The sequence below is a fragment of the Pistacia vera genome, unplaced genomic scaffold (genome assembly GCF_008641045.1).
Source record: "Pistacia vera cultivar Batoury unplaced genomic scaffold, PisVer_v2 Contig728, whole genome shotgun sequence".
NCBI lineage: Eukaryota > Viridiplantae > Streptophyta > Magnoliopsida > Sapindales > Anacardiaceae > Pistacia > Pistacia vera.
In genome coordinates this window covers 370,395-383,818 of record NW_022196588.1, presented here as the reverse complement: position 1 = coordinate 383,818, position 13,424 = coordinate 370,395, and the positions used below count along the sequence as shown (strand labels likewise).

The 13,424-nt window shown below is 34.0% G+C and overlaps 2 protein-coding genes across 2 annotated transcripts; both read right to left on the bottom strand.

Annotated features, from left to right (window-relative positions):
• Positions 1–3,410: 3,410 nt before the first annotated feature.
• On the bottom strand, positions 3,411–3,983 carry LOC116114917 (extensin-3-like). The gene has a single exon (XM_031401047.1). The coding sequence runs from the start codon at positions 3,981–3,983 to the stop codon at positions 3,411–3,413; it is 573 nt and encodes a 190-aa protein (XP_031256907.1).
• Positions 3,984–6,651: 2,668 nt separating this feature from the next.
• Positions 6,652–12,141, bottom strand: LOC116114936 (E3 ubiquitin-protein ligase BIG BROTHER-like). Its single transcript, XM_031401066.1, has 9 exons — positions 12,008–12,141; positions 11,383–11,469; positions 11,113–11,268; positions 10,516–10,747; positions 9,765–9,799; positions 9,304–9,348; positions 8,155–8,282; positions 6,906–7,014; positions 6,652–6,815 (listed from the first exon to the last, which is right to left on the bottom strand). Exons 3-9 carry the CDS (start codon positions 11,251–11,253, stop codon positions 6,765–6,767), a joined length of 741 nt encoding a protein of 246 aa, XP_031256926.1. The 5' UTR covers positions 11,254–11,268; positions 11,383–11,469; positions 12,008–12,141; the 3' UTR covers positions 6,652–6,764.
• Between the last annotated feature and the right edge of the window lie 1,283 nt (positions 12,142–13,424).

The following is a 13,424-nucleotide window of genomic DNA, read 5'->3' as shown; positions in this document are numbered from 1 at the left end:
TTCTTTTTTAGGTGGCCATATTTGTTACAGAAAAAACATTTCCTAGATTCAGACTTTTGTTTATTATTCCACTTACACTTTTTCTTGTTTCTGGACCCCTGACTAAATTGGTTTCCCTTAGCAAGTTGGGTAGTTTCTGGTTTGCCCCTAACAAACAGGTTGCTGCCATTTTGTTTCTGCACTTTCAATTCTAGCTCCCTAGCTTTAAGGCCTGCAACTATTAGGTCAACACTAGGGACAGTACCGGAGTACTGGAGAGCATTTTTTACTGCTTGGTAGTCATTAGTTAAAGAATTTAACAATATCATGGTCAAACTAGTTTCCCCTAATTCTTGATCGGCCCCTTTTAAAATGAAGGTCATTTTTAGAAATTCGTCTAGGTTTTCCTCTATGGTCTTATTATTGTCTATCTTATAAGAAAATAAGGCACCTTTAAGGAAACTTAAATTTGGAGCAGATTGAAGAGCATACAGAGATTCAAGCTTACCCCATAACCACAAGGGGGTTTCGATTCCATCAACCTTCCTCAATACGCTGTTTGATAGGTTCTTCACGATCATATTATATGCTTCTTTGTCAATTTCCTCCTTCTTCTTCAGTTTCTCTTCGAGCCATTTCTTAGGATCCTTCTGCAGTGCGAGGCCAACTTTATTGTGAGAAAGAAGGGTCTTCATCTTTTTCTTTCAACTACCAAAGTCGATCTTCCTATCATATTGGGTGATCTCCATTCGGGTGGTGGTTTTTGTCATGATGTAGTATTTAGGTTTAGTGTTTAGGAATCGACAAACTCAAGAACTCAGGACTAATCTTGAATTTCAAGATTCAAATAGAACCCTAATTTTCTACCCTTGGTCTAATCGACACTAGTTTTCTCGGATATAGGCTCTAAAGACACCTAATTAGATTGAGAAACCCTAGAATTAAGAAACCCCCAAATTTCGACAACCCAAATTTTCTTCGATCTAATTTCCAGAATTCAATTACCCATTGACTTGTTTCCAAATAGCTCTGATACCACTGTTATGCTGTAATCTGAAACCAACAAAGAACAAACATACACAACAATCAAAGAAACAATCACACCAAGCACCAAGATTTATTGTGGTTCACTTGCTCTATGTTTGAGCAAGCTACATCTACATTGAGCTCCAGAAATGGGGAGCTCACTGCACTACTATTAGTAAGGATTCAAAGATTTACAGCCCTATTCAAGAACAAGCTCAAGATCCTCCTCTCAACGACCTGAAATACAACCCGTAATTTGACTCTAAGGAGACTCTAACCCACAGAATCCCTAGAACAAGAGCTATCCCACTCTTCTTCGAATGATTAACACAAACCACTCAAGAATCACACAAGTTACACTCAATTTCAGAGCAAAATTTGCAAACCCTAACAATGAACAAAAACAGATGAGAATGCTTCGAATGAGGACTGAAGGGTGTTTCTAAAATTTGTTGCGCTTTTATATCGTTGACTTGAAGCATGAATCTCAGCCGTTAGATTGGTGTTGAATCAACGGTCAGGATCCAACTCTAGGCTGATCCAAACGGTGATGTTTCACTTAATCCTCCAAAACCGACGACATTTTTGCATTCACTTCAACACTCTCACACGGTTTAGTTTCTTAAAACTTAAATTAATCACCTCAAAGTTGTATTCTAAGTCTAGCTAGAAGAAAGTCTATATACTTATAATGATATACATTGCCATGAGCTGTGAACGTATACCACAAGAAAATTGTTTTTAAAATTATGGTTTTAAGTAGGAACTCAAACCCAAGGAAGAGTCTAACCCAAAAGACCGGCCTGATAGGTAAGAGAGCCCCTAAGTTTAAGTACCACACTTACCGACATCCACAGCGGTTTTCACTCTATCGACACTGACTTGATGGTAACCCTTTTATCCACTTTGGGTGGCTTCACTCATTCCAGCACCCCCGCCTAAGGAGAGCACACTGCACCTTAATATAGCCTATAGGTAGCCATTTCCGCAACCCAACTCTAAACAAAAGTACTAATGTTAGAACTCAAGCCTAAAGGAGAGTCCAACCCAAAAGACCGGCCTGATAGATGGGATAAACCTTAGGCTTAAGTATCACACTTGGTGAGTGTGAGATCCACGTGTGAGATCTTAACATTTTCCAATGCAAAACAAGCATCGAAAAACACTAAAGTAGCATCGGAGAATATCTAACACGACGCTGAAAATTATAACATCGAATTCTAACACTTCACGAACCCTCGGGCTCACCTCCTCCATGGTGGTTACCGGTTACTCTATTGTATATATGCATTTGTCAATTGGTAGCTCTCACATGAATCTAATAATTTGATATTATCAATGATCTCCAGTCAATTGAGACCAACAATGCTATCAAGTTGGTGTTATATATTTCAATGCAGTATTCAGACCTACCATTATTAGAAGCCTTTGTACAATTTGCTTCTGATTTTGATAAAGCTACTCAAAATCAATTGGCAAAGGATCAACTATTACGTAAGTTGCTCAAACAATCCCTAGTAGCCCCTCTTACAGTTGAAGAATAATTAATGACTATTTATACTGTAACGAAGGGTTATCTTGATTCATTAGAAATTGGACAAATAAGAAAATTTCTCGTAGAGTTATTTACTTACTCAAAAACAAATAAACCTCAGTTTCAAGAAATCATATCTTGTACCAACACATTCATCGATGAAACAAAAACCCTAACCCTTTTGAAAAAAGCCATTCATGAACATGGAATGCTTTCTACTTGAGGAATAATTATAAGTAAATTAACTGATCACTCTTAATCTTTATAATACTTAATTCGATTCAGAATTTGAATATTTCATTTTTTGATACACAAGGGCAAAAATTATGATTCTAAAACATTCTGATTTAATTTTCCAAGCAAATTTTCCGAATGTAAGGGCATTAGAGGGCTAGTCTTAAGAGCAAACAAACACTTAGAATAAAAAATAAAAAATTTGAAAAGGATGAAAAAATAGAGGAAAAAATTATACAGCTCCACAAGTGATATCCCTAATTTTACATTTTCGAGTTAAATATCATGAATAATTTCTCAATATTATCCCAACATAATATATATGGTTATGTTTATTGAAAATAATGTTCCAACATGAGTACTTTTCAACTTTTGCAGGGTATGGATTATTTTAATACAATTAATGCAATTATCAAGAATTAGAGAGCAACAGATCTAGTGATCAAAACTTAAATTACTAACTTCCATTTATTATAGCTAATGGTACAAATAAGACATGAATTGGGATACAAATGTATTCACCAATTTAAACTCTTATTATTACACACAAAATAACAATGCCAAAGTAACATACATAGAATCACAAAGAAACTTAGTTATTCCTGGTAGCATCAGATAAGTTCAAGTGACTGTAAGCTTAATAGCCTTTTGGAGGTGGGGGTGACTTGTAATAATATTGTGGATATTCTTCGTGTTTTGGAGGAGATGGCGATTTGAAGTAATAAGGCGGCTGTTCTTCATGCTTTGGTGGAGGTGATTTGTAATAATAAGGTGGGTGTTCTTCATGCTTTGGTGGAGGAGGTGGTGATTTGTAGTAGTATGGAGGTGGAGGAGATTTTTTAGGTGGAGGTGGTGACTTGTAGTAATAAGGTGGATGTTCTTCCTTCTTTGGTGGTGGAGGTGGTGACTTGTAGTAGTAAGGAGGTGGAGGAGATTTTTTGGGTGGTGGTGGAGACTTGTAGTAATAAGGTGGATATTCTTCCTTCTTTGGTGGAGGAGGTGGGGACTTGTAGTAGTATGGTGGTGGGGACTTGTCGTAATACGGTGGATACTCTTCATGCTTGGGTGGAGAAGGTGGGGACTTGTAGTAGTCATGTGGCGGCGGTGAGCCATACGTATAATCTGTAGCTCCAGCAGTGGTGGCAGCAAGCAAAATTGCCATAGCGTAAACCAAGCGAGGCCATTGCCCCGGCTGTCCCGGTGATCCCATTTCAAGTTTTTAGAACTGTTTTTTTGACTTGTTTGATAGAAAACACAAATGCCATGCACTCTTTATATAGTGAGATTTTCCAATCATTGATAACTCCAGATATATTTCTTTAATGTTTATAACAGCCTGGATTAAGACTTTAAAAAATTAGTCCCCAAATCTCACAGTTTTCTCCTTTTTTTTTTTTTTTTAATAAGTGCTTTTTTCAACCATACATTAGACATTGGAGCTTTCCTCTATATCTGTTCTGCCCATATAAGCCAATGAACATTGAACAAGTCTAAGATATATAGAGAGTAGTTATAAGATGCTTTACAGAAGTACTTTTATATTCGCCTTTAAAGTAACACTTAATAAAAAATAAATGAACAAAATGGAGATTTTATGGACACCCTTGAGGTTTAGTCAAAGTAACAGAAGACCCACAGATTTCATAACAAAACACTTACACCCTTATAATTAACAGACATTTTATGAAAAGTTAATTCTCATATAGAATTTTGGTACAATAACTAATATGTCCTTATTTTATCTCTTCTTCGTATGATCAAATTATTAAATATATTAAATGATTTAGAAATATTAAACTTTGATAATTAACTAAGACATATGAGAAATAAAAAATTTTATTTTTTTATTTTGTGGTATATTTTACTCTTATAATAATTACTTTTCACAAGCATCATTCTATTATAAAGACGCAAATGTTTCATTATGAAAGTTGTGGGTCTCTTTATTCTCTCACGAAACCTCAAGGGTGTCCAATAAAACTTCGTACAAAATATGAAGTCAAAATAGAGCTCGTTCAAACAAAATTAATAATATACAACAACATATATCAATTTTTGCCAGTGGTTGGTATGGCTGTTTCAAAGAAAGTGTTAGGTACAAAAATTTCATCACAAATTTGGATGAAATGGTATTAATAATGAAGTCAGCGGTAGTCGGTGATTGAGTGATTATAAATAAATATATAAATAAAATTTGGCTTCATTAGTGTAGGAAGAGGCAAATGTGAGACTGGTTCATCAATGGAGTTTATAATGATTGAGAGTAAAGATTTTGTAAGAAATGGGTTTGATTTTGTTTATAATATTAATGGTAAATGGGTGTTGGACAAGTGGTAGGTTTTGTTGTTAATAAGAAATGTTTGCTTGTAGAATATATTAATTTGCATGGGTTTCTTTGAAATTTTTGTTTAGAATTTTAATTTTTATCTTATCTTTGGAATATCTTTAACATGTTGGTCACTATCCAACTGTATGGATAAGATTAATTGATTTCTTTAGGCTTATTATCCCTCACCTCCCCTGAGGCTTGTATTTTTCCATTGACACCCCATAAGTTGAAAAATAGTGTTTCTCACCTCTCTTAAGATTTCAATAATTCTCTCAAACCTTTCCTATCCACCCTTTGCTAACAAAATCTGTTAAAGGGCAAAATATCTAATCCCCCCAAGTATATGGATATTTAAAAAGCCCCTAGCGTATGTTTGCTTTTTTTTTTTTTTTTTTTTTTGGGGGGGGGTGTTAGAATTAGGCGTAAATAAGATATTTAATTGGTTTTGAAGTTGAGAAAATTTGGTTTTATTCACAGGGGGCTGAGAAGAATTTCAAATATTTGAGAGGCTTTTTTATATTATATACATAGCGTTTAAAGTGATTTTCTCCCAGGAAAAATACATTAAACCTAACAGATTCTGTTAACAATCGATGGATAGGAGAGCTTTGAGAGAAGTTTTTAAATCTGAGGAGAGGTGAGGGAATCTATTTTAAACTTACTAGAAAAACAAAGAATAATACTTCATCCATAACTTTTTTATACAAACTTTCATAATTGGGTAAAAGTTTTTTTAAATTTAAAGTCATTCAATCATCTTTTGATACATAAGTTTGTGAAAAACAGTGTATAAAAAGATCATGGGTATAGTATTATTATTATCAAATTGTAGGGGACTAAATTTGAGTTAATAGAGGCAAAATCAACCAAAACTAATTTGTTAAATGATATCTAGAAGAAGATGAAATCATGCAAAGATTAGGTAAAAGGCAAATCCAGATCCTTTTCTCCACTGCTTCAGCATTTGAAAGAAGAAAAAAATAAATTATGAAAGACATGACTACGGTCTGTTTAATTTGTTAAAAAAACAAAATTAAGAAACTAACATACAATTTAAAAATCTATATATTTACGTGTTAACATTGCTAGGTCAATATAGTAGTTGAACCTCCCGTAGAAAGAAGGCTTTTCTTGTATTGACAAAACCAACATGCATAATCTACAAATCATTACAGTTATTGGTTAGCTGATTCAGACATAGTCATACAACGCAGACGGCAAAACGAGTTACTGTAAAATCTAAATTTATACAAACATAACATCAGATAGACTGAATCAAAGGAAAGAGTAGCAATCACATAACACCCAGTCAATATGAGAACTGGTATACTAAAAGTCTGTTCACAGTTTCCGTATAAGCATAGAAAATCTCCTTTAACGACTAAGTCTTTGAGGTTTCAAGATATAATTAAGTGGATGAGTGGAAAATTAACCATGAAAACTCTATACAATCTTTCGGCCTCACTGACGTCATGTCCATTTTTAACGGAGTACATACTCTTCTTCATTTATTGCAAAACCCTAGCACAATTTTTTTTTTTCTTTTTTTTTCTAGTGGGAAAACAGAACAAGCATCTCTGTGTGAAGGAAAGATACGTGGATGTTAAAATAAAAGAAAACAATACCAAGGTTATCCTCTTTATGTTCATCGCTGATTATTTCCTAACGTTTCGACAAATCACCAAACACCTCAGTGTAACATATAGGGCAAGCCTGAGACAATAAAAATCCAGTCAGCCGCTTCTCATACAATAGAGATAAAAGAACCTTCCTAAAATAGCTTGAAATAGTCAACTTGCTTACCTTATTTATGCTCAGCCATCTGGCCCCACAACCGGCATGATATGCATGCTTGCAAGGTAGAGTGATGCGCCTGTCACCTCGTTTGTACTCCATCTGGCAAATTACACACCTATTACCAAAATGAGGGAGTAAGTTAGATTAACAAGTTTGACTTACTGGTGCGGAAAATAAAGGATGAAAAGGCCTAATCAATATAATAAGGCTCATAGTTTATATGATTTATAAGGTGGAAGGAAGGCACATGGAAGGCTTCAATGTGTGAGAATCGAGAAAACTACTTCATTCTTTTGATACTAAGGCCACCACAAATAAAGCATGTATGATTAGATTTCGGTGTTATTATATATTACAAATCAAAAACAATGTTAAGCCTACTTTGACCTTAGGACTCGTGTCTCCAATTCTCTAATACGTTAGGCCAGACTAAAGTTCACAAAACCAGAAGCAAGGATTATAAGAACTCCACTCCCATCATCCCAACCCAGTTTCACACACTTAACGAAAAATAAAATAAATATAAAAGAAGGCCTGTCTGTCATTGTCAGAGAAATAGAGACAAATAGAGTAGTTATGCCAGAGTGAGACAATCTATTATTACATTTTAACATATCAAATTCCTGAATAATATTGAACCCATGAATTGGTCACAAGCTTATGGTTGCAAACAAGTAGATTGATCCATTAAAAAGTATACTTGATATTAGAATAATAGACGATGGTAAATTATGCATCAAAATCAGTGGAAATCTTGCATGTGCCAATCATATATCAGAAAATTCCCGATAACTAACAATACCTAGTAACAAATTATCACAAAACTCTCTTGAAGCTTTCCAAATTATTTATACAATGCTGTCTCCCCTAGTAGCATAAATCAACTCCAAGCTTCCCTCTATGTTTCAGTAGCACTCCTTTTAGCATTGAAATGATAACAGATCCATTTCAAAGCTTGTTTTTTGTTTCAACATTAACAAACACTATTCCTTTAACCCGAAAAGTCAGACATGTACCAGAACTCTATTTAATTGTTCCAGTATAACTGCTAAGGGATCTGGATCTCAGTAGAAGTAAGAAAGCAGCAAATAAGATAGTGGTAGACCATGAAATGAAGAAAATAATATAAACTAAAACATTAAATAGGACAGATTGCGAACTTGAACCTTGAGCAACACAATTACAAAAACAGTTAAAGAAGAAATGAATTGAATTACAATTTAACAATAACACAGAGAATAAACTTGAATGGTACCTTTCATTTCTTGATTTCTTCCTAGAAAATAACCCACACTTGTATTTTGAGATTGGAAGCAACGCTATAAGATCTTGGGAAAGACCCCGATTTTGACTCCCCACAGTCTCACCTAACTCAAGTAATTCCTGATCATGATTGATTTAGTCATAAATAATAATCCAAAACAAAAGGAATAAACTAAATTTAACTTTTTAATATTCATCTTTCCAGAAGTACCAGATGTTCACATACCAGATACAACTGGAGTAAATTTAATCACTAGAAAGCACCCATTACAAAAGGGAGAAGAAATAATTAAAACTTGAGCATTTTCCCTCCATACACAGAGTAGTTCATTTAAAATTAAATAACGCATTCATCTATATGACCAAATCAGAATTGACAGATGAGCATTCATATCGAATTCATAACCCACATGATCAACAATCAACTCTGTTCTATCATTTAACAGATACAAACATCTCTATGGGAACTATAACCACCATATTTATATTAGTTGTGCTCACAATGAGCAAAGAACCAATGAAATTAACCTTTACCCAGACAATTAGTCAGGGTTTGTCAAGTAAATTGGGGAAATTCGGCCTCACATACGAACTCAGCTTCATTGACATCCATTAGAATTATATCATAAGGAATCTTGTGTGTATGTTCAGACATATTGTTTAATTTCTAAAGCATATCATAGGAAAAAAAATTTAATTTTTTATCTTAAGAAGCTATTGATCTAAAGGATAATATTCAGGGACCAAATTAGTTAACGCAACAATGTCCTGCAGCAATCAGAGTCTATAAATGCCTGACCAGCATGACCAATAGAGCTTAAAGCAAGCAGCGACTGACTTAAGTAGGCAGCATTAAGACCCAGTTACCCAGTCAAATAATAGAGTAATTCTAACCATAATGCATTGGGAATATTATAGCAAAAAAATTTATTTTAAAGATTAATAATATTCTCTACACCAAGAGACATCATTCTTCACTTTAGGACAACTGAACAGGCAGACAGTATAAAAACCAGGGATGCAAGGATGGACGGGGTATTAATGCATTTAACATGGTCACAAGGAAAAAATTGAAATGCAAAATTGGCAAATAAAGAAATGCCTAGTAAGGGAGAAAGAAGAGAGAATATTAGGCTCTAACCTCATAAGTCATGTTGTCAGGATCAATATTGTCTTGCCAAACAACCTGCATCAATCACAGATGAAGGGATATTAATTTATGACCACTGAAATCTACTATGAACCATGAATAAATCCTTGAGCCTAGGGACAATGAAAGGTTTATGGCTAAGGTAAGTTGCAATACTGTGGAAGATGGTTAGGTGCACATTTAACAACTATGTTTATATCAGCAATGGAAACATCATGGAGTGAAAGGAAGAAAAGAAAAGAGAAGCATTTCATCTATGAATGTGTGTGTGTGAGTGTGTGTCTTTTAGTCTGTATGTGTTTGCTCTGTGTGTGTGTGTGTGTGTGTGTGTGTGTGTGTGTGTGTGTGTGTGAGAGAGAGAGAGAGAGAGAGAGAGAGATATGAAGCTATTCATAAATGTAATTCATGCATGTACAGGTAGCTTGCGTTGGGACCAATAACAAGGTACATACCTGATAATCGTGTGTGTTATGATGTCTCCGCGGACCTGAGAAGTAAAGGAAGGAACGTGAGGAAAACTTGGCACCTCCCAACTAAGCATTTTTGTTTGAAAGCAAAAATGATATCATCAAATAACACTGGAAATACAGCTTAAGTCAAACTCAAATCAATATAGCCTTAATTTCACAAAAGGGATTGGCTGAATAAATCCTTTCACAAGTCAGACTTTTCAAAGGAAAATACAGATCATCAATAATATAAATGAATTAATGATATCAAAAGAACCTAAAAGAGAAAGCCGTAATTTAATAATTGGATTTTATGTACTCCTCCATTTCTGAACCAGAAGGCAACCAGTCTATTCAATGCCACTTCAAGCATGATTAATCAGGAATAGGCACTTTTAGGTTTCCCTCCTTGACTGGAAAGGCTCTTTTCCAATGGCATGTTGATGCATGGTTATGAAACGGAAAAGAAATTAGGGAATGACAGCTTACTAATTGGCCTTTCTCTCCAACCTTTCATGGTATTTTGTTATAAGAACGTGTCCTTAACGTGTTGTGAATCATGAATGGATCCCCATTGTCTTGATCTTTCATTCGTTCCACATACATTTTATTACATGGGACCACCTCATTCAGTGATTGATACAATCAGTCAACATCTTTCATTTTCTAATCCGTACAATTTTCTAATCATCATCATTCTCATAAAATAACCATCTATTTTGAAATTAACACCACAACAGAGGTGACAACTTACATTCAACAGGGTTCTCACGAGGAGTAGTATTTCTATTCCTTTCCCTCACTGTATTTACGGCTGCATTTTGTTCATTATTCACTGTGTTCTCTGATGGCCTTCTATAATCATCAATCTGTGGTTCATGATAATTGACCTCATAAGGATGACCATAATCGTAATATGAAGTACTCCCAGATTCAGATAACCCAAACTTGTAAAGACTTGTATTCATTGATGGGTAAACACTTTCCTGCATATAAGAGAGGAACCCGAGGAAAAAAAAAAAAAAACATTCTCTTAGACAAGACAATTAATATAACCTTAGCAATAACCTTTCAATCTATCGCATACTCATTTATCACATGCTACAAACAGACATATCACTGTAAATAGAGGATTAAACAACCAAAACTATTCATTTGAACTAACACAAATTCCCTGCACATCTACATAAAGAAAATAAATAAAAAGATATGACTCAAATAACCCATATCCATTAACAATCCCAAATTTGCATATTTTGGATCTCATAACCATCGAAATCATATAAAACATAATAATAATCGAGCCACCACAGTCAAGAAAAAATTTCATTGATTATCACAGTAAACATACCTGAACATGTGAGGCGCCATCGAAAATGAAATTCACATGCTCGTATGTAAGCCCTTCAAAGTATTCCATAAAGCTTCCAGCACTGTTATAAGGGTAGCTGGTGTTATAGTAATGAACCTCAACATGTGGATTCCAACTCATTTTGAATCTACTAATCTGTAAAAGAAATCAATCCAAACAAGAACAGCAATCATAAGCATAAGAAAATAACAAATCAACCGTTACAAATATCACAAATAAACTTGCGGTACAGTGTTCAATGGTAAAAACCTGATCTTGAAACAAAATTTATGAATTGTGATTAACTCGAAACACGAGTCAACGCATCAAGAAATAGACTTTGAGTAAGTTCCTAACCTGCAAAAGAAGTAACAAAAAACAATTCAAAGTCAGAGTTTCAATTCCACATACAGTGCTTCCACGTCGAAATTACATCATTAGAAAATTACAAAGCATTTGATATATTCTGTTTGGATGCAAGGAAAATGCAGGAGAAGAAAAAAGGAAAAAGAAAACAATTAAAACGCTAAAATTTGATTTAGATAAGCTCAGCTGTCCACATTCCAGAATCCACCGCAACAGCAAACATATCTTCTGTTTGTTTCCCGAGAAAATAAAGAAAACCAAAACAAGGAAAAAAGCAACTTAAATTTGATTTAGTTAAGAGTTAACCTATTAACATTTTAGAATCCAGAAACAGTCACTGTTTAGTTGCCGAGAAAATGCAGGAAAATAAAAGAAAAAGAAAACGCTCAAAACGAACACAACAATTCACCTCAGCGTCAGAAAACTACCGGAATCATCAAAACAACAGAAGTACAACAAAAACAGAAGAAAGAACTGTAATGTGAGATTTTCTCGGGAAACGAACAAAAAAAAGAAGAAGAAGAAGTACCTAGAAAATTGCAGAGAGAAAATAGGAGGAGAATATGGAATCTCGTGTTTCCTCAAGGAAGTAAGGAAGATTTTTCGGGAAAATGAGAAGGAAAGAGAAGTGACATCAATGGATCAGGGGATCAAGAAACGCATAAACAAACAATTTAATTTTTCATTACATAAATGGTGAATTTAATTAAAATTAATTATAAAATAAAATAATGAAAATTAAAGAGGATTCTCTATAAAATTAATATAAAGAGAAGAGGAACCGACATATCGGCTTTCTTTGTGCTTTTTTTTTTTTTTTTTTGGTTTTTAATATTTTTACTGTGAGAGTGGAGGTGAGAGAGAGAGTGTGGGCCTTATGCAGTGTTTCAGGAACACGCGAACTCCGTTAGATGGGAAGTGATCCGTGTCTCGCGCTGTAAGATAAGTAAATTACTATCTATCCGATCCGTTTTGAGTAATAAAAGTTTTTATTACGTGTTACCCCTGAGGTTGGAAATTCCGAATTTTAGGAAATTAACACTCGCAAACAAATGTGTTTACTGTTTATGTTAGTTAAATGTCTGGAAAAAAATACTTTGTAAAACCGCTGATATATACTAATTGACAAGAAGCTTTGATAAAACAATGATAACGTTGGATAATTTTGGAAGTTTTGACAAATAATTGATTGTTTCAATATTATAACACGGGTGCGTTGGTTTAGTATTTGGATAGGATTTTGAATAGATTGGATAGTTGGATGGGTTATGATTACGAGAATATGATTTTCAGAATATGTGTTTGGTAGAGTATTTTGACCTTGATATTTGTGTTAAATATTTGATTAATATATTTGTTTATAAATGATTTATTAATATAATATTTTATTGTATTTTGTTAAAATAGTATGATTATATATATATAACTTATCACCTCACATTTTAATAATACTAAATATTTATTGGTATATTTGTTTACCCGTATATATTAAAAAACAAAACTCATATTAATTTCAAGTAGTAATCACACTGTTTAAAACATCACATTAATACATATATGACAAAATACTAATTATCAACCCTTACAATCATTATTACACGTATATTCCATTAACAACTATGACATGGTCCACTGTGCTACCCCACAGTGCATTCGTTATGTTATCCCGTACAGTCATCATGTTGTCTATAATACCTTGTTGCGGTTGACTCGATCCTTCTCCATTTCGGCCATATTCTGCCCCATTTTGATGATCACAATATGCTTGCTCATTACCGTACTATTATTGGTTTGTTCGAAGATACGGTCGTCCATATTGTACATTCTATAAAATTATGAAGTACACAACATGCCATGACAATCTTCCCTTGTTTGTCCAACGGATAATGTTCATTCCATTTAGAATACGGAACCGTTTTTTCAAACACCAAGGTTCTCTCGATAAC

Excerpts from the sequence above, each read along its gene's own strand:
- LOC116114917 (XM_031401047.1), bottom strand. The coding sequence starts at position 3,983 with ATGGGATCACCGGGACAGCCGGGGCAATGGCCTCGCTTGGTTTACGCT.
- LOC116114936 (XM_031401066.1), bottom strand. The coding sequence starts at position 11,253 with ATGAGTTGGAATCCACATGTTGAGGTTCATTACTATAACACCAGCTAC. Across the intron at positions 10,748-11,112 it reads ATGGCGCCTCACATGTTCAG|GAAAGTGTTTACCCATCAAT; the intron begins GTATGTTTACTG and ends TCTTATATGCAG. Across the intron at positions 9,800-10,515 it reads TCGTGAGAACCCTGTTGAAT|GTCCGCGGAGACATCATAAC; the intron begins GTAAGTTGTCAC and ends TTTACTTCTCAG.